We start from the raw sequence: 21,759 nt of genomic DNA on the forward strand, positions 1-21,759 counted from the left end.
CCTTATAGCCAGGCTGTGAGTCAGTAAATAGTGGTTGGAAGCTCACACGTGTTTGTGCAGTTTCTGGTGCAGCCCGAAGCTACAGGTTAACCCTTGCAATCCAACTGTATGCCAGGGGTAGGCTCACTGTGATTGGCACGTGTTTACTGTAACATTACATTACTTGAATTCTGACGCCTAATTGCTATCATTAAGTTCGTATTTTGCAGATTGAAAGCATACCCTAAATACAATAAATATGATAATGCTTTGCTTTTATGCTTTTTTTATCATCTAAATATATCCTTATAGCATCTGTGATAAGTCTTGGAGCCACGCTTTCACGCCACCCTGCTGGCAATGACTGCCTGTATCACACAGACTATCTGTGTTTTTTCCTGTTTGTTCCTTTTATGTGGACATCTGCACAAACTTACTGCATTTTTAGAATGAGCAAAGGAACCAGTATCCTGCCTCGTCAGCAAAGATAGCAAATCCACAAGCCAGGAATACCTTCGCAGCGTTAATGGATTCCAGTTTAATAAGGAAATGAAAACATAATATCTAGCTTGCCTGGATTCAAGATTGAAATTAAGATAAGGGTACCAAAATTTCTAAGTACGGTCATCATTAAAATTCAAAGCAAATCAACTACCCCCAGTTACGCAGGAGACACGAAGAACTGCATTTCATATTCTAGCTGTTGAAATTTTGATTTTCCTTTTCAATTGCATAACTTCGTCTTCACCAAATGGAGGGGGATGGGGAATGAGTTACCTTATAATGCATATGCAAAAGCTTTAGAATAATTCAGTGTCAGAACTAAAACTAGACTTGAAATGCATGATTTTAATCTTGTTGCTACTTTTGTATGAAGGTACTTAAATGTATTAATATTGCAAAATATTTAACCTGTCTTCAACCACTTAATGCTAATCAGCTTGATGAATGAAAGCCGTTGCTTTTCTGTAGTCTGTTTCATCTGTAGTTGCTCTGTGGAAATATAATGTTAAGGCTGAAATTATGAACAGCACACAAAGAACTTTAAATTTTTTCCACTATGTCCCTCAAATGAAAGTAGTGCTCAGCAAAATGGCTGTTACTAATTCAGTTTTCTTTGGCCTTTTTTTCTTAACAAACTTCCTATGCTTAGCGTCTCAATCATTTGATAGTGTCACTTGTGCTGAACATATGTTTCTAGTTCTTCTTTAAAGCATTGTTCTATGTTATACAATACAAGAATTGCCCAGAAAAAAAAAATTCATCACAGTGTCAAGGATATATATTATGACCATCTGCAGCTATGCTGCCGCATTCTTTTTCTTCTTCAGTTTCTCTTCTTCATACCGTGCACAGGGTGGACTTGGGTGCATATGATGATTGTGAAGTGCAAAAACTCCTATCATCTCCTTTGTTGTGGAGCGTGTTACTAATGAGGATGAGAACTATGGGAAGAATAGGACGGTGATTTCATGGTTAAGGCAGAAAAGTGCTGTTTTGGAGAGTTGAATTCTATTCCTGTGTTTTTCGCAAAGCTTACGTGTGATGCTGTATCTGTACAAAGTGATTCTTACAGTACAAGAGGAGTTGTACGTTACTCAGTCTGGCTCGATAGCCAGGAGCTAATCGGCTGAAACCTATGGAAAGAGTGAAACACCATTAAGAACTTTGAACCAGGACAAATTATTTTATGTTTTCTCAGGTTGAGCACTGAAAATTGGTGAATACTTTTGAGTTTGATCCTTGTGCATGCCCGTTTCTCTTCAAAATTGAACAAGAATCCTGCAATCCTGCTTTAGCAGGGGAGTTAGACTAGATGATCTCTAGAGGTCCCTTCCAACTCTGAAACTCCGTGATTCTGTGATTCCGTGAAGAACAATTGTTCATTTCCACATGTATTCATATTGGTGAAGATGTCAGTTGTCGTGGTTGGGATTTAAGAAACGTCAAAAAGGAAATTAGTAGTGGGTTTCCTTAGTAAGATTTCTTAATCAAATTAAAGACTGGTTACTTTGTACAAGGGGAGAGAGCTTATAAAGAACTGTACCGCACTTGTGAAAGTGTACTGTATGAAGTTGAATCCTTTGGAAACAATAGCAGGAGATGTATAATCAAAGACCGTACCATGTCATAATTTGTGTTTAGAAAGAAGATAAATTTCAGTTCTGTTGGGTAGCATATCATCTCTGGTCATAGTTTCTTCCCACAGGTGGTCAGTCTGTTTGAACAGCTTGCAGCTAAACCTACTGTTTCTAGACTTTAAATGCTGTATCTACTCTTCCCTCTGCTGCTTGTGCTGCCTATGTTGTTACTATTCTTCTGAAAACACAGCTTTTGACCCCTCTTCGTTTGGACTATGCAAATCGTATCTCTTCCTTGTGGGTGTTAGAAAAGGATTCCTTTAGGATGCAGGAGAAGAGATATTGGCTTGTGGTCCAGGTGTCCAGACCCAGAGCTGGTCCAGCCTGGTGCAGACTGTCGATACAGGTGTTACAGCCTCGGCTGTAAGCACACTGCTCGTTGCAGCTAAAGCTTTTTGGGCAGGATGGGGCAAGGCCAAGCATTCACTAATGAGTATCTGTGAACTGTAATTTTTGTTTTCCCAAGGTTTATATCTTGAGCACATTTTCAGATGTGATAAGAGGTTTGGTGGGAAGCTGTTTTCCTCCTGAATTTTCATCCTTCTTTCGAGTTAGGGTCAGAGAGAAGGTAAAGCTTTATAGCTCGAAAAGGAAAGATCTCAAGAGACGTGAACGTAGGAAAAACAACGTACATGGTTTTCACGTGTTCTCAATCTAAGAACAGTTCAATCATTTTGAATTAAATTTTCATAAAACAAAATCAAGTTTAAAAGCTTAATAGCTCATAGCCACTTGACATGGAGCATTTTTGCCTAAAGAACTGCAATTGCATGTAGTTTTAACAAATTTTAAAGGCAACTTTATCATACCACACAACCTGAATAATGGGTGGTGGTCAGTCCTACCTGTCTCTTTAAGAAGTTCTGGGCTTCATGTTGTATATATACTACCCAGATTGAATTTATGCAACTTTAAATGTTTGACAGTAGTCTTTAGTTCATTTAGTTCATATGTGAACCAAAACCACTAAACCCTTCTCTGTGATTTGTTTCCAGATGTACACACAATATACTTCATAAAAATACAATTGCTTTTAATTTTGACTTTATATGCAATATATTTATAATAATACAATAGTAAAACCTAAAATACACATTGGCAGATATAAACCAGATGCAGAGGCAGGCTAGGAGTAATAGAAAAAAGATAAATTGCATATTTCATGAATTGAGAAGACTTCTTCCACAAGAGTAATGGATTAAATATCTATCCTCTGTAATGGAACATACAGAAGTCTTTGCCAAAATGTGATGCTCATTGTACAGTATTTTGAAGGCTGAATTGCTTTTTGGCTTTTACAGTGTGCTAGAAGTTTGATGGACACATGCCATATCTTTTTGTGAAATGAAATGGGTATGTATGCCCTTGATCAGTATTTCAGGGGCTATGAAAAATACTAAATAAATATGTCACTATTTTTTTTAAATAAGACTTCTTCTCAGCTTACTTTCTGTGCCATGCTGTTAGATTTCAGTAATACCAGGACCAAAAAAAATAGCTTCATATTTACTTTTATAAATGAACTGTCGGCTGAATATATTTTGTTCTTTGGTTCATCAGAAACATTGTGTACATGCTTCACTTTAAACACAAGTCATTGTAGTTCTCAGCTTACGGTTTAGGGTTTAGTTTTTCACAGAACTGATATTGCAGAAAAATATTATCCTTTTGTTAGAGACTATAGTTTCAAATGAAGGGAAGTTACAAGTACTTCATTATTTTTCTTGTAAAGAAAAGGGTTTTTCTCTGCCCTTCAGTCTGTGTAACCCTTATTCATTTCACAGTAGTTATTCTCAATCACCTTCCTCGTCATCTAATGCTGGCTTTCATTTCCACTCTTGATAGACTTCAGAGACTGCTCCACTGGAGGTTGCTTTGAAAGTATTTTGGGTTTTCATTTAAGTTTGCCTTTCCTGTGTCACGTATGTAATTTATTTTGTGTTTTATGGTCTTTGCTGTCCTGGGGAGCATAACTGCCCCAACAGCTGGTGGAGAGATGGAAGGGGTATTATTTTCAGAAGTACTTGGGATTAGTTCCAGGAGGGAACCCAGGAGAGTTGGGTGTCCCTATACATTTGATTCGGAGTCCTACTTCTTTCTTCTGACAGTGAGTTAGTGGACAGCTAATGATCCTTGGTCTCTCACATGCTTAATTGGTGTGTAAATGTCTAAGCCTCTAATTCTTTTATAAAAAATTTATCTACCTTCTCTGAATTGGAAATGGGAACCTGATTCCTTAAATAGCTTTGAGAATCAGATCCAGGACTTAGAGTGAGCTGTGGGAATGGTTTGCTAGCCACTTGGAGGATTGGGGATGTGAAGGAATGAAAACTTTATTCTGACGGTCATGTCAGATAGATATGAAAACCAAACCTGTTTAAGAACCGTGGAAGGCAGGTGATAGACACGATGTGTGCTAATTGGATTCGTTACATCTTTTTTTCTTTGCTTTCAGCTTCAGATACAATGAGTTGTTGTGTCCAGAATGCATATCTAATATGGATGAAGTTTCCCAAAAAGTTAAAATGCATAGGAAGTATTTTTTGCTTCACAATTTTTATCAGATTGATGAAGAACTATCAGAAAGCAAAGAAGACAGGATTTGACAGATTATTGTCTAGGAGGGGGAGGGGAGAGAAAGGTGTCCTGATTTTGTGTTATTTTTTTTCTTCTCCCCCAAAGCCTTCTTTCCAGTCAGCAGGGCTTGAGTCAGCAAATAGCTGTTTGCGTGCTTGCTTTGAATGAGCTGCTGGTCTCATCCAGCATGAAGTAGACACCAGAACCCCCTAATCAGATAGCTACAGCTGAGTTAACCCGTGTCAGTCCTTGGGCAGGTTTCCCAAGAAGAGCGTTAGGGCTGATCCATGGCTGCGCAGGTAGTTAACCTTACCATTGACCGGTTGGAAGGTCTGATGTAAAGTTTTCCACTTGGCTTTTTTTCTCCAGAAAGTTGAATAGCTATTACAATTGCCTTTTACGTGGTAACATTGTAAACTATCTCAGCGTTCGTGTGCTCAAAATTATCAGCAGCTGTTTCGCTTTTAGCGTAATGATGAATAGCTTATGCTATGTGATGATGGAAAAACTGAGAAACAGGAAGAAAAAGAAAAATTAACCAACTTTTCCTTCAGATATTTCTATTACCTATTGCCTCTTCACTAGTGTGTGTACATGCTCTTACAGTTTTGTGTTGCTAGCAACTAGTGACGAGCATCATTTCCTTCAGCTGCTGCGGGTTGAAGGGGAAGAACTGTGCATCTGGTCAGAGAAATTCTGTCCTAGCTGGCTGCTGAATTGATCAAACAGCAGGAAAAAAAACAGGTTTATAGATCTATTCAATAACTATATTGCAAACTCTGATGTTTGGGTTTTTTTTTTTTAATGAATTCAAATTCTGCACTATGATCAACAGGAAAAAGAATATGTTTGTTTTGATAAATTAGTAGGATTAAAAACTGGGGTATAATGAAGAGATTGCTAGGATTGAAATTTGTTCCGTTTCGTGTTAAATTGTTAGAGTTGGGACTGGGTATTCACTATTTTGTTTTGTTAGTGCTTCAGATTTGGAAGTGAATCAAATTAGTTTTATAAAGCAAATTGTTATATTGAACAGATTTAAAATCTGATATTCTAAGAAATACACCCACTTCAGAAAGACTTTTACAAATTACTAAAATACGAGAAATCAAACACAGTAAAAGTGGCAATTATTTTTACATGGTCCTAAAAAGTAAACTCATTTATGGAAAAAATATTGACGTTACACTTTATTCTAAAAGCAGAAAATTTTATGGGGTACTGGTTAAATGAACCTTTCTGAAATATTGTTTGTTGAGATTTGTTCTGCATTTTTAATTTCTTTAGCTAAACTAAGTAGTTTATAATCTTACCAATAAAACCAATCTGTAGCTATAAAGAAGCCTGGGGAAGTGAAAAGCAATAATTTCATTTCTTCTTTAACATATTTTCCTTTTTTCTTGTATTGAGGCTGTCAGCTTTGGATTCAAATGAGAGTAGTTGGGTATAGGTGAAACATAGCACCAGGCTGCTTCTATGGAAGTGATGGACCTTCAGCCGTTCCGAGAGAGAGCTGGCACACTGCTCTTTCCTTGTGTTTTGATCCTAACTTCTAAAGTTAGCACATTAAGAAACAGAAGTGTATTCTTTACTATATTGTTTTGCTACCAGTTTCTCTTATTACCTCTTTGTGGGTCTGTTGGGGCTTGTAGATGGTGGAGGTTTACAAAATGCCAAGAACAAAGAAACACCTTTCCTTTCACTCTCCCCCAAGGAAACACTTGCTTATGCTTTAGTAGCAACCAGTTTTACTATCTTGCTTTTAGTCCATTTTTATCCGAGACCAAATATTCTGCCTCATTTTCCTCTGAAGTCTGTGTTCAGATGTGATGCTTAGAAAGGGGAAACCTGAATTTGTATAAAATACTGTACTTACGTAATGACCGCATACTTTTATGTCTCTCGTTTGTCTGTCATTCCGATTTTCACACAGAGTTTGATTGTTCAAACAATTAAATGAGCTAGTGCTTATATACTACTGCATTTTTTTCCATCCGTGATCTAGTTTGTTCAAAACAAAACACATTTTCTTCTCAAAATCAAAGTAATTTAGGAATAAATTGAAATACATGCTTGTGGCTTCTAGGTAGCACTCTGCATATAGTTTGATAGTGCTGGGCACACTCTATAGCCAGTTTTTTCAAAAATGGGCATTGGATTTTAGTGTAGAGGGATGTCGTAACTTTCTTTTATTTTAAAATCAGTCACTGTGAAATTTATACTTAATATCCAGCAAAATTTTTAGGGAGGAGTAAGATATTTTTTTTTACAACTAAAATGCAGCAATTCACACAGCTCATTTTGTCCTCTCATCATCCCAGTAAGGCACCTCTAACTCTTAATCTTGTGATGTATTCAGTGTCTCCCTCTAGTCAGCTCTCTGTCTGCTTTCATCCTGTGTCTATTACATATATATATGTACAAATCTTGAAAAATACCCTTTCTGGTAGTTGCTAGCTATCGATCCATGCTATTGATTCTGTCATGAAAGAAATACATTTGTTATTTCTTTAGGCAGTTTAAGCAAGTTATTGCCTTCTGGCTTTCTCACGTCTCGGTGGCCTTTTCTTCCACTTCATCTTTTGTTCCCATGAACATCCACATGCTGACCGCTTAATAACTCTGTTTCTGTTCACTCCATGAAATAGGATGACCGTTTACATACTACCTTTTAAGCGTATTCTGAGAAAAATCGTTACTATTTCTGGCACACTTTAAATACAATATGTTGGAAGTCTTGAGAAAACATCTAAATAAAATCTTTATGCAACACTGTAACACTGCATATCCATTACGGTTATGAGCATACTTTCTTTTTCTCCTTCAAAGTAACCCTGTTTTAACTGTAAGCTTAAGTGTAACTCAGAAATCTTTCACCTTAGAATTGACTTCCGTAAAATGTGGACTCTTTTGTTTTTTAGGGAGTAACAGGTGCTTTGGCAGTTTTGATGAAAGATGCAATTAAGCCCACGCTAATGCAGACATTAGAGGTGAGTATGGCTTATGATGCCTGCCCTTCTCCAGCTTTCAAATTCCATATTGTGCTTGTCGTGCTTCTCCAGCCACTGCGCTTAACTTTCAAGGTTCAAGCTGGGTCAAATCCATAAAGGCATTTTAGCAAATGTTCATTTGTGTATGTTAACTAATCAATTTTATCTGCATTTATACGTTTTTGGTGTTTTTCTTCCTCCTTTCTTTGAGACTCCGGCTTTAGTCATAATTTTGCCTAGTGTTGCAAACAAGCTGCAGGGCTGAACTGCTTCTAAGCACGCTGGAAGGCAGGTTGGGCTTCTAAGTAACAGACCTCCTTCTGTTTCCCATCTCGCTCTTCTAGGACAGTTTCCTTATTACGTATTTCCTTTATTTGTATACGCCCGTGATGATTCCCACAGCCCAACATTTTGAGTGGAAAGTGGCTGAGGCCATTCTATTCTGTATTATAGTTTGTGCTGTTCAGAAACACAGGAGGGTCCTTTTGCCTGTTTATGCTTTTTCAAAAGATGGGTCCCAACCATGCTGCCTTGCCATGGTGCCTTCAGGGACTAAATTAAGCTTTGCTGGTTTGTGAGAGGAATGTTTTACACTTACTCTAGTGAGCTTTCTTCCAACAGCTCGAAGAATGCAGAATTAGTACAACCTAATTTGGTGTCTGGGCAGTCTAGTATTGCCTTTTCAATAGTAAGCTGAATAATAAGCAATATCCGTGTGGAGAGGGAGGAAGAAAATTGGAGAAATAATGAAGCAGTTTTGGAAACAAATGCATTTGTGAAAAAAAAAGAAGGATATTATTGAAAGTTTAACCATCAAAATTACATAGCTGGAATACTTCACAATTCCTGGTAGGGTGAAAAGACGAAGAATGTAGAAACGTACCAGTGCAATCCCCAGTAGGTAAAAATGTCTCATTTTCTACAGCATGTCAGAGTGATAACTGCCTTTTTGCTTTTGTGTTTGGGTGGGGACGACTTCCTACTCTTGGGGAATATTAAAAAAATAGAATTTAAATCTATGTTATTTTACTATAGCCATATTAATTACCTTCTCTTGCGAAGATACCCATTCTTTCATGTGGCTATGTAAAGAATATATGTGTGTGTCAGAATTTAATATCCAACAGCAGAAACCAGAGGTCATGTAGAATCAAGAATGTCACGGCCAGAACTGTGTATTAAATCACCACTTGGATAACATTGTGTGCATTAAGCATCAGTGACAAGGTAGCTTTGATTCTGAGAGTTTAGTCTGCATCACTCTATTTGCACTTTACAAATCTGTTATAAAAATAATGTGGGTTTGTTGTAGTGTTCTAGAAGACAGTTAAAAATGTCAGAAGAGTTTCTTTTGATCGATAGGCATTTGGTTCTGGGACTTGCATGCTTTTTTTTTTCCACTGCATTTCTTTATATTCACACTTCTATGCAATAAAATTTCTGCCTTTCATGTGGTATTCTTTTCCAGTCTAATCTATGCTATGGCTGAAACATCTGCCAACTTTCATCAAACACGATTGCTTGTTAGGAGGACCCTGACTGCAGTACCCAAGGATATTTTTCCCCACAATTCTTCTTACAAAGTTATTTTTAAAACTAAAACAGCTCAGACGACTGCTTCGTGCTCCACTCCTGCCATTTGAGCCTCAAAGATGAACTTTTGTTGCCCTTTGAATACCTGTTGGCTTGCAGGCTAATATGAGTCACCTATCCAGGAATGGAAATCTCCAGCTTATCTACATTTTTTCCAAGATAGCGCTGTGGTTTGGCTGATGTGTGCCTCTTGCACTATGTCACTTGATCTTGTGTAGAGATGCAATGGCCTACTCTGTTAATGCCCATGCTGTTGCTGTTCTTGAGCCTCAAGCTTGTGTCATATCCCATTTTGTGAATGAATACCTTTCATTATTTTTAAGTATTCACATTAATAGCTTTAGGAGGTGCTAATTTGAATAACTTCAGGGGGTTTTTTCAAAAAAAAAAAAGGGAGGGAGAGGTACAAGGAAGATATTTTGCCCTACACACTTGAATGTAGTGCAGTGATCCACCTGTGAGTTTAGAGCCTTCTAGCAAGACAGATTTTAAGACAAGCTAATCCTGAGGTGGTTAATGTAATAAAGTCTTTTCTGCTATAGCAAATGACATATTTCTGATGAGTATGTGAATTGCAAGTCCTTCTTCTGGAAAACCAGAAATGAGGAGAACTAAATTACACTTGAAAAAATCCTAGTAAGTAACTTACAAAAGAAGAGGGACCTCTTAAGTTTCCAAAGAGGCTACCAATAGTAATTGGGCAACATAACCCTAATCCTTTCAGGGAGAATAAGTTCTCAAAACAAGTGTAAAAACCTTTAGCAACAGCACCTTGACTTGACGACAGTAACATCAGAAATGATCCTACGGCACGCAGGTGGTGTAAAAACAGAATAATATGATTACAGAGAACACAAATGCAGCTCAGACCGTGCCATGGACCTGTCCTGCAAGTAGGGATGAAACTGTTCACCAAAGCAGGTCTTCCAGATCACTTTGGTACTGGGGAATGGCAAAAAGACTCTCTGAGGAGGGGGAGCAGAAGGTCTTCTGGATGACTTCCAGCTGATACCGACAGTTAATTTGGCATAATTTGTAAGTGATAGTGTCTGTGGGTCGCAGTGGCTGAAAGTAGCCATTGCAGAGATAGCCGCACTCCTCTGTGATCTGGCAAAGAGCCTGTAGATGGGTATTGTGTTAAGCTGTGGAGGTCTGAGGGCTTGCTTCTAAGGACTTATGACAGGGGAGAAGAATGACCTACGCGGTAGATTTGCACCAGCTTTATATGACAGTCTGCGTGCACTGGAGATGAGGTTCAGAAGATCATAAATCAGAAATGACCGAATGCCACTCCTGCATGGATCTGAACTGGCAACTTGTGTCAGTGCTTTTTGTCATATGTGAATTGATGTGTGTTTTAATTTGCTGGTTTTTAAAGAGGTTTCTTGGTGGCTTGATTTCCATCGCGACCCTGCTACTCTATCACCAGAAATACCGTCTCAAGGTGTTAGTGATTGACAGTGTTTTATATGCAGGAATGGCAGTAAAATCTCAAAATGGGAAACGTGGGGCACCCCACCTACGATAAATGTAGGCTTCGGTAGAACTTATATCCAATGCTGTAGAATTGAGATGACTTTGAAATGTACATCATGATTTCATAGTGTTTATCCATGTTTGTCATGACAGATTTGTTCCCTTCTGTTTAGTATTTATTTAGACCACACATAACAGAGCAGCTGCTCTACGGGACAGCTCTGTAGTTGCAGGCGGGCTGCTCTGGGACGGTCTGCTCGTAATACATTTAAAGTGCCCCTCACAGGAAAGATGAGGGGAGGATGGTAATAAGTCCTACAAACATCCTTCTAGCAGCCAGATAGCTTCAGATGTTTATTGACATTCAGGTTTTATTTTCTTTTATTAAAACTTGGGTAATAAAATTTCCTGGACTGAAAACAGTTAGCGGAATGCATCCCTGTGCCACTGTCTGTTTCTCCATATAGTTTATTAAGAGCGTAATGAAAATAAGTGGCAGTCTGCCGAGTGGGATGAGTGGGCTGACACAGAGTTACTGAAGCTGGCCTGAGAAGACATCGTTGTCCCTGTTCCAGGGTGTGCCTGAGGCTCCTGAGATCCTGCTGGAGCTCAGTCTCTTCAGTGCCTAGACTGTATTTTTCTTCCAGGATTGCCCTTGTAAAAAGACCATTCAAATTGCCAATGGAATCCTGGGCTGCATAGGGAAGAGTGTGGCCAGTAGGTCGAAGGAGGTCATTCTCCCCCTCTACTTGGCACTGGTGAGGCCACAACTGGAATACTGTGTCCAGTTTTGGGCTCCCCAGTTCAAGAGGGGCAGGGAACTGCTGGAGCGAGTCCAGCAAAGAGCAACTAAGATGATTAAGGGATTGGAGCATCTCCCTTATGAGGAAAGGCTGAGAGAGCTGGGACTCTTTAGCCTGGAGAAGAGAAGGCTGAGGGGAGACCCTATTATGGCGTACAAGTATCTAAAGGGTGGGTTGAAGGAGGATGGAGCCAGGCTCTTTTCAATGGTTCCCAGTGACAGGGCAAGGGGTAATGGGCACAAGTTGGAACATAGGAAGTTCCATTCAAATACATGGAAAAACTTCTTTACGGTGGGGGTGACAGAGCACTGGCACAGGCTGCCCAGGGAGGTTGTGGAGTCCCCTTCTCTGGAGGTTTTCAAGACCCGCCTGGATGCAGTCCTGAGTAATGTGCTCTGGGCAATCCTGCTGTAGCAGGGGAGTTGGACTAGATGATCTCTAGAGGTCCCTTCCAACTCTGAAAATTCCATGATTCTGTGAAATAACTCCTCCTTTTCTTCTGGTGGATTTCAGAGCTCCATGGTAGCATTTGTCCTTGCCAGTGGTTTAGTAGCGTGTTTGAATTTCAAGTTAGTGGCTGAGGGCCTCTTGGCTACTGATATTCTGGATGTCGGACCCCACAATCCAAATTTCTTTCCCATCCATGTTGTGCGGATGAACTCTGGGGACCACAATTGCACAGGGAATGTTGTGGGAGACCCTTCTGGCCCCCCCTCTGCACAGTTGCCACAGTATGGGCTGAGCTGCTCTCATCATCCATGTTTGTGCCTCCATGCATGGCATCTGCCCATGCGTGTGCTGGGCTCTGATGAGAGCGGCCCTGTAGTTGCTTGCTACAAGAAATTAAGGGCTTGGGAGAGTAAAATTTAACTTAGTGAGTAATAAAACATAAATCGGCATAAATCCTGTGGATTTCAACCTGGTAGCTGAAACTGCAGTCCTATTTATTTGAATGCCAAAGAAGTAAATACTGGGTTAAAGTAAAAGTAAAACTTAAGGAAGTAAAACTTAAACATTGATGGAAGTGGCTTGCATTTTAAGATATAAGCTCTTTGGGATAGGGTTAATCTTTTATTTCGCACAGTGCCTCCTGTTAGATTGATACCTAAATACTATAAGAAGCTTTAAAGATGTACATAGTTCAAGTTAATTTTTTTACATAAATATGCAAAACCTCAATTGATATTACAGTATGTCATCATTAGCAAATAGAAAACGGGGAAAAAAATAGTAAGTAAACACTATTAAGTCAGTGCGTTATGATGATAATAATCTGCATCATTCCTTTTGTTACAGGGCATGATTTCTGGTTTATTTACTTTTTCTGCTCCTGTTCCACTGTTTCTTCTCTAACAAGTATGAGGCAGAATTGTCTTTGGATAGTAGCTTAATTGTCCATTGTTTTGGAGAATATCCCCTGCCCATCTGTATGCATCTTTTCCTTTTTCCACTCTTGATTACAAAAAAGAAAATAAATCCATTTCATTAGAACAAACATGAAGTTTGACGTGCCAGTGGATGAAGTTACTTGTCTTTGCTCTGAACAAAATAATTATGTATAATTACTTCTAGAAGAAGCAACAAAACCAGATGCTTGTTGTTGATATATTTTAAATGATTTGTGTTCAGTATTACTGAAATATGAAAACCTGTTTTCTATAGTATTTCACTACTGTAATCCAATTGTTCTGGTGTTTTAAAGAAAACATGAAAATTTTTGTCTATGTAGGTTGTTCTCTTAAGACCCTTTGAGGGGAAACAACCAGCTTTTATTAAATGGTTAATAGTTTCCAAGTTGTGGTTCATGGGACTGTTGGATGTGGCCTGCAGCTGATCCGAGGAACACTATCTTCCTTAATTGGTATTTCTGGTCAAAAATTGAGGAAGATTGCCTAGTAGGTTGCCTGAAATTTTGAGGGTTGGCAGTAGCTCCGTATACAGAATGTGCGAAGAACATTGATGGAGATAATCTGAAGTTATCTGCTTACCTTTTCTTTAACCAGCTGGGGATTTTTAAAAACATTAACACAACAACGGGGATTTGTTTGCTTAAGTATTTTGTACTAAGACAGCTGAAGTGACACCCTTCCCTCTGATTGTGTATTCTGACTTGGAGAAAAGGTAGCAGTTAATATGTCTCACCTAATCCTAATCCTTTTCTGTAGATACTAATTTTCTAATTTCTCCTTTCCTTGTGATGCCAAAATAGTAACAGGGAAGCTGAGATTTGCTTGCTGTCTGACACATTTCCCTATGCCATTACTTTGTTAACTCCTTGCCTATCCTTTTGCTGGTTTAGATTGCGCCCTACTACAGAATCTACTTTCCTCGTGTATTTGTACAGTGTCTATTTTAGGGGAATTCAGCTCTGTACCCAGGGCTCCCAGGTGCTCCGCCGGCAGCAGTGAATGTTTTTTCCATTGTATACGAGCATCCCCAGTGCACCGTAGCCATGTCCCTTCCCTTCTCCCTCTCCAGCTCTCTAACCGTTCACTCCAGTCCCTCTTTGCTTCCGATGGGTACTTTGCCTGCACAGCAATGGCAGTTACGGCCGATGAGGAAAACAGGAGCAGCAAGGGATGGAGTAGGGTGGGAGCCAGGCTCTATTTGTGTACCGTCTGCAGCGATGCGCTTAGCGTTGATTGTTGAACAATAGCACGCCACAGCATTAGGGCATTGGAAATAGGAAACATTAGTAGAAGACTGGGCGAGAAGTTGAGTAAGTTACCTCCAGGTTGCACTGCTGTCAATTACCTTTCTGTGAATGAAGCCAATTCTGACATCTAGGCCGGTCAGTGAATAGGGGCCTCAAGCACCCGAGATGTACCTAACCCTCCTGAATGATCTAACAGTGCTTACTCATTATATGTGCTTTTGATTTATATGTAATCTTGATTAGTCTGCAAGAGTAGTGAGCTTGTGTTCTTACCTGTCCATTAAATTAATGATATATATTTTTTATCATTCAGGGAACGCCAGTATTTGTTCACGCTGGACCTTTTGCTAACATTGCACACGGAAATTCTTCTGTTTTGGCAGATAAAATTGCCCTTAAATTAGTTGGAGAGAAAGGATTTGTAGGTAAGTAATTATTTTGTTTATTATATTATGGTTTGTTGGTAAGTTGGAAACAGTGATATAAGCAGACGGATAAAATCACAATGAAAGGTAAGAATGCAACTTCATTTTATGCTAATATTAATAATAAATTGTTGTGGTTTAGGCCAAATCCACCACTGGGGACCCGAGGGACCCCAGACGGGACCGACAGATGCTCCCCTCTACCCCTCTACAAAGAGAGAGGCAGAGGAGGAAAAAGAGACTTATGAGTTTAGAAGAAACTAAACTACTTTAATGAAATATTAATAATAAAATAAAAAGAGATAATGAAAAATATATACAAAACCGTATCAAGCTCCCGAGATGACAATCACGTCACCGGCTGGCACTGGGGCAGTCCCAGGCTGGACTCAGTGACGGACGGGAACTGGATTCCAGATCTGGATTCAGGATCGGGATCGGGATCACAGGCAGACAAACAGAGTCCTCCTCAGACGTCGGCCATTGAAGGAAGAGCCCCTGACCCTTTGATCCCTCAGCTTTTATACTGAGCATGAGGCAGATGGGATGGAATACTCTGTTGGGCAGTTTTGGGTCACCTGTCCTGTCCGCTCCTCCCCACAGGTGGGACCCCACTATGCTTTTCCGCTTCCGACCCTCCAACGGGGCAAATAACAAAGTTGGTTGGCCTTGGGGGTTATAGCAATAAGTATAAGCAAGAGCCTCTCTGCATACCATGCCTGGGCATCAGCTATAAACAATTGGCCTTATCCCTCTGAGAGAGTGAACATTTTCTGCACAATATGCAGTTAATTTCAGTTGTTAGAAGAGGCCCAGCTAAGAAGCGAAGTTACTGAACAAGATTGGTTCTGTTTTACCTCAAACCAGGACATAAATAATCTTAAAGTGAAGGTGTAAAAAACTCAAAGCACTTCTTCCCTCGCCCTGCCCTTTGTCTCAAGTGTTCCTGTTACCATGTTTTGAGATTCCACAAGATGGCTGAGCCACTTAAATGACTGGATTGCATTGAAATAAGTGTCCTGTAGTTACTTGTATTAGTATTCATCTGACCTCTCTTGAGAAATTGACAGAAACCATTCCCTTTTCTTGCTGAATTATTTCTCTGCCAATTCAGCGAACTCGGACAAATCAGTGTTCAGATGTCCCTAAGCCAGTGCAGAGGAACAGCAGAGGAAACATGGTAGAAGAAAGAGTTAGACTGCCTTATTTTGGTGGCAGTGAGCCATTAGATTGGTCCAGCTGCATTGTAACACCGCACCATGAGGCCCTCATGTTCCCGCGAAAGCATGTGGGTGGGCGGACTCTTTTTACGCCTGCACAAGCAACAATAGACACGTAGAACTTACTGTTATGGGCGCAGGCAAAATAAACTTGTGGCTGAGCGGTGAACTAGTTTTTATAAAAATTGTTGTGTGCGTTTAAACTTTAGAGTAAAATCAAGAGGTGTTGCTACTTTGCAGTGGTAATGCCTTTGCACTGCTGCAGTCATTCTCTTCTGCGTCCTGAACGCCCAGGTTGGTTTACGGTAATTCTAAAGTTGAACTTTTGAGTACCTGTGGAACAATGCTCTTGAAGAGGTGCAGTGATGCGAAACATGAGGTTTCTTATGCTAGCGCCCTTAGGCTAGCAGAGAGACGTGTACGTATGTTTATGTCATACCTACATATAGCTGTAAATTACATAAAGGAAACCAAATTCATTGAAAGTACTGTTTCTATTTAAATTCATTGGTGATCGTAGAAAGGGTGGGGGAGGTTTTTTTGCATTGTTATAGAATGTATATACTTTTTATTATGAATCAACCTATATATTTACAGATAGAGAATAAAAAGATTTCTTATACAAAGTTGTTGACCAGTGAACGGGAAGATAGAGGGATAGCTTCTTACAGAAATCTTAAAAGTAACGAACTCATACCAATAAAAAATAAAGGATTGAAACCTGTTGTACATTATACTGACTTTAAAAAAAAAACCTAAAGAAATATGTCACTGATATTCTCTGAAGAACAATGAAAAGGTTGAACAGGTAGAAATTCTGTTTATGTGTATTCAGTTATTTTGAGGGCTTTCTTCTTTTTAAAGCATATTTATTGATTTTCTATTTTCTCATTTTTGCTTGTTCATCTCTATAGAATTAAGTTTCTGATGTTCTTCATCCTTTTTTTTGAAATGGAGCAGCAAAGTGCCCATGATGATTTTTAGATCCTTGTTAGGATATTATTAACAACATTAGTTCCTAAAGTCAGTTTTGCTAACCTCTGCCCTTCTGATTCAATATAATTTGCAAAGATTGTGGGACATTTGCATGTAATGTTTTGTTAGCAAGAGCATTCTTGGAAAAATTTGATTCAGTATTCTGCTCTCATTTCTTATGTCTAGGTAGGAGTAACTAGGGCAATGCTGACCTGCGTAAGAAAATAAAGCATTGCAGTTAAGGTGGTGAAACATGATGTTTTCAAGGTAGTCTGGGCATGTGTTGTGCATTTGTGTTTCCTTTTTAAAATGTATGATCATTGTCAAGGAAAAGGGTTGTTTTCTCCAGTGTTACTGTTGTACAGCTAAAGGGTCTGTTCATTTCCCTCTAACAGTCAAAATTCCATTCAAAGTAAGAACATTTTGCATTCCAAATACACTTCTTCAATTATAATAGAGTTAGTATTTCATTAAGCTGTGTTTGTTGTTATACGGCTTTGTGGAATGAAGAGCAAAAGCATTTAGGGTAGCTAACATTTTTCATGGGCTGGGTGAAGGGACTTTGTTTCTGCAGTGAGCAATCTTTTCAAGTGGGAAGTCTGGTTTGTATCATCTGAATGGAAGTAGGTTGGTGGCAGTCTTGAGTCTTGATCCAGGTTTTGCAGCCTGAAGAATATCGCTTTGGATTTGGATTCCCCTCCATTCAGTGCTTCCCCCAGGCACTGACAGCATATCCTTGAATTTCATGCTTTTTTTTTGGTCTTATCCACCTGTTTGTCTTTAACAGTCTTTTTTGCTTTGTTCGTCTTTGGCCCCAGTTTCTCAGTTGGGAGACAAAGCAGTGTAGCTGCAACAGAGGAAAACCTTTGTGTGTTGCCAGCTAAAGGCTCTTGTTCAGGTTTTAGTCTACGGAACACAAATCCCCGTGAAACCGGCTTCAAAATGAGACTTCCTTTGCTGCGCTGAGCAAAGAACTTCAGCGTGATTTTTTGATCCTTGTTAGATTATTAAAAGCAATAGTTTCTAGAGTAGACTATTTAAATAAACTTTGCAGGTAGTCACGAGTGTAATTGGTTGTTCTAATGGTTGTAATTACTGTAAGCTTTATGTTTTAAAAAAATATGTTGTTTCTGGTAACTAGTCAGAGCACGTGGGCAGAGACTACATGTTGCACTTGCCGGTTTATTAAATACCGGCCTATCCTACCCTACACAACTGAAGTCTGAAGTGACAGCTACAAAACGTGCACCAGTCCGCACTGAGGGCACGTCCATGCAGGATGAGCCGGGTGCCTTGCGAAGCTCCACAGCAAAGCAGTTCGCAAAAAAACCCTGCCGCATTCTGCTCGGCGTGGTGTGTGCCTAAACCCCCTTACGGCCACAGAAACTCGGTGAGGAAAGCTGATGCTGTAGTTAATTCAGACGGTAGGAAGGCAGGACAGCTACGCTGCAGTTTGTAACGAGCTGAACAAGTTCAGTTACTCACTCTGGCTTAAAAGGAAAAAGTTTAACTGCTCCATGTTTCTCTTGCCGCTGTTCTCTTGCAATTCATCCTTTCTTTGCATTGGACCTGTCATTCATTAGATCCTTGTATGAGCACTTAGAGTTCATGTTTTGCCATGTAGGTTAGTTGCGTAAGGTCATGAAAGAGCCTAAGGGGTGCTGGACATAGCGTAAGGTAAGTGGCAGAACTGTGTGGCCGGGAGAGGCGTTTTAGGGACCACGAGCTATGAGATTGGCCTTGTCCAGCTGCATCCAAAGCCAGAACATGAGAAATCTGTGGCAGGATCTGTAATTAAATTAATTTCCTGTATAGTGGAATAAATAGCTTAATGTGTGTATGCTATCTTACTCACTGTGAGATGGGGTGGTGATATATGTAAAAAACATATGTATTATTTTATGGGCACAAGTTAGAACACAGGAAGTTCCGTTCAAATACACGGAAAAACTTCTTTACGGTGAGGGTGACAGAGCACTGGCACAGGCTGCCCAGGGAGGTTGTGGAGTCCCCTTCTCTGGAGATTTTCAAGACCCGCCTGGATGCAGTCCTGAGTAATGTGCTCTGGGCAATCCTGCTTTGGTAGGGGAGTTGGACTAGATGATCTCTAGAGGTCCCTTCCAACTCTGGAAATTCTGTGATTCTGTGATATAATTACTTGGTTTATATGTTTATTTTATTTATATATATATATTTACTATTTTATTTTTTACTTAAGACGTAGTTATTGTGGAGCAGAACCTCCTCTTAAGTGTGTAGACAGTACTAAGGAGAATAGCATGGCCTGAACTTGCACCACAGTTTCACAAATGCAGATATTTTTTATTTTCTGTCCTGACTTCAGCAGCCTCCTTCCTCCAGTTGCTTGTTTTCAGTCCTGTGCAACCCCTCACTTGCCAGCACACCTGTTTATAGAGCCACGTGATAAACTAAACTGGAGAGTTGGTCTTGATTGAAAACAACTACAACAAAAAAATCCCTTCCTTCCCCTCAAAGACAGTGGCGGGCCAAACGGTTACATGTGTGGCAGGGGGAAGATGAACTAATGCCACATAAGATGGCGCTTTTGCTGAAATAAATATTTATAATATTATAACCTCATTTGGAGCTTTAAAGTGCCAGTAAAGCTACTGTTGATGCACTAGCTAATCAGGCTGAGCCTGCATTGCCAGAGCAGCTAAGCCTGAAGGCTGTCTCCTTTGTCAGCCTGTGCTCGACTGTTTTTGCACGACATCCCGGCAGAAACCTATTGCACTTTTTGTTGGCTTAGTTTTCTGCTGACTTAACACAGAAGCAGTTCAGCCCAGAGTCATAAAAACACCGGAGCTGGTGCAGGGGAGGGTGAATTGGGACAGCCAGCAGCAAAAAACCCCAATCTGTTGTCTAGATCCCACTGTTTGTGTGACCGTGTGCCGCAGCCAAGGCAAAAAAAACCCACAAACCAAACCAAAACAAAACCTCCCAAAACGTTCTTTTTAAATTTATTTTTAAACCTTACTTTCTTTCTCCGGTCTGCATTGCCTATTTCTCTGCTTGCTCTGCAGCTGGAATTGCAACGTGCTGTGCCTTTTGAGTAGCGTCACTTAACAATGATGTAGACAGTCTGGTTTAAAAAAAAATCTAAACAAAGTTTAACCGTTGAGCCCTGTTGTGAACTGTGACTAATTGAAGGCATTCCCTGCTTCAGTTTCAGGTATCCGAGTGAATCGCAGGCCCTCGTTAAGTTTGAGATAGCCTAAGCCTTTTAGCTCAGCTCGTCCGTTCCCTCTTCTCCGAGCCTTGTTGCTACGTACTCACAGCTCAGTCTTTTTGCTCTGGTTATGCGTTCTCTCGGTACGAGTTTTGCCACCGAACTTTTAGGGCAACGTCTCGGCTAGCACTGGGTGGCTTCCACTTGTTTGTCTTCCCAGCCTTTTACTGCTTCGGGCCTGTTTCCCTGCCAATTCCCCCCATCCTCCTGTGAACAAGTGTGGCCCGTTGAGGACGGCTGCGCGGCGCAGGCAGCTCCCGCATGTGCCCCGCGGGGCAGCCGTGCCCGTGGCCTGGGACGTGTTGCTCTGCGGCACATGGAACGTGCCAATCTTCACAGTTGCTCTCAGAGCTTTGTGGTCTCTCACGCATCTCTCTATCCTCTCTGGCAGCAGCCTGAAGTCTGTTTCTGACATTTCTCTCGTACGAAAGGTTGCCTAGACTGTCCTGCTAACCAATTCTGCGTTGCTTGCTTTTGGTTCACCTTAATTGATAAGCAGCAAAGACAGCTGACATCTCAGCAGTGGCAAGGAAAGGAGCTTGGCATTTAGGCTGAGTCCTGTGCTATGATCGAGTGGGGAAATGCATCTTTATCTGTATTTAGGCAATTACTTCTTTGGGGATTTTTTGGTTTGTTTTGTGGTGTTAACCTCTTTCATTCCCCTTTTGTTCTTCATCGCTCTCCTCTGATCGAGGAGCGTCAAACTCATGGCTGATCCACAGAAGCTGGTTAATACGGAAGGCCACACCTAGTGTAAGTTGTAACTGAAGTTTTTACTGGCAGCCCTGAGGATAAATTTGCCACTTTGGTAAAGCTTCAGTGTTACACAAATTTCTCCTTGTGTTTGTGTTCTTATTTCATGGTTCAGGGCAGTGAATTTTGATTTGCTGGACGTCCTCTTCTGAAATGACCTCTGTGCTTTGTCCTTCTTTCCTCCGTAGTTTCCCACCATTACTTTGAGGAAGATTTTCATTGTTTCAGAAGTTTCACAGCAATCTTTGCGAACGAGAACATTAACCGGCTTTCTGGATGTGTAGGTTAGAGTGATTGCCTTAAGTGAACAAAAAATTGTTGTATTTGTTTCTCCGACAGCAGAAGTTGCATGTCTGGACCAACACAATGTATGATGTATATGTAAAATGCTTGCCTTTGACTCCAAAGATTACACTGTTTAAGGAGGCAAGTGTTCTTGATAATATTTTGCCAGATAAGATGCTGCAGTATAGGAAAGGAACATTTCACAAAACAGTTTTGGGTGGTCTTAAACACACACGCTTCTCAAGGATTTGGGAAATAGTGTATGGCTTCAACCACGCTGTAACTGCTGCCAGGTAATAGTCCCAGTCATAAGTACTGCGTCTATGCAGAACCAAAAATAGAGTCCTTGTCCTAGAAAGACTTGCTAGTTACTCAAAGGGCAAGAGGTGACAAGTGCCTACTGATAGGCAGCTGGCAAAGCACAGGAAAATCTGTTTCTATCACAGTAGTATTGCCATCCTGCTCACCCGGCAGTTTTCTTTTTTGTAATAGTTTCCAAGGGGGAAAAAAAAAATCTTGGTGTAGTTTGCAAGTAGACAAATGGTAAGAGGTTCTGTAGGTTTCAGGAGGCATGTCTCCTGTCAGGGAGAGCAGAAGAAGGAGTGCAAAGAAGCATCAATGAGATGGAATTTATTC

The 21,759-nt window shown here is 40.3% G+C and overlaps 1 protein-coding gene across 1 annotated transcript in view; it reads left to right on the plus strand.

Moving 5' to 3' along the window:
- Positions 1-21,759, plus strand: part of MTHFD1L (methylenetetrahydrofolate dehydrogenase (NADP+ dependent) 1 like) — a gene marked incomplete at its 5' end in the record, with an annotated part of 171,294 nt that overhangs the window by 52,566 nt on the left and 96,969 nt on the right. The window contains 2 exons of the mRNA XM_082480716.1: positions 7,619-7,687; positions 14,529-14,640. Coding sequence (XP_082336842.1) covers positions 7,619-7,687; positions 14,529-14,640 — 181 coding nt within the window. The remainder of the gene's footprint in view (positions 1-7,618; positions 7,688-14,528; positions 14,641-21,759) is intronic.

Source organism: Vanellus vanellus (genome assembly GCF_965231255.1).
Source record: "Vanellus vanellus genome assembly, chromosome: 3".
Classification (NCBI taxonomy): domain Eukaryota; kingdom Metazoa; phylum Chordata; class Aves; order Charadriiformes; family Charadriidae; genus Vanellus; species Vanellus vanellus.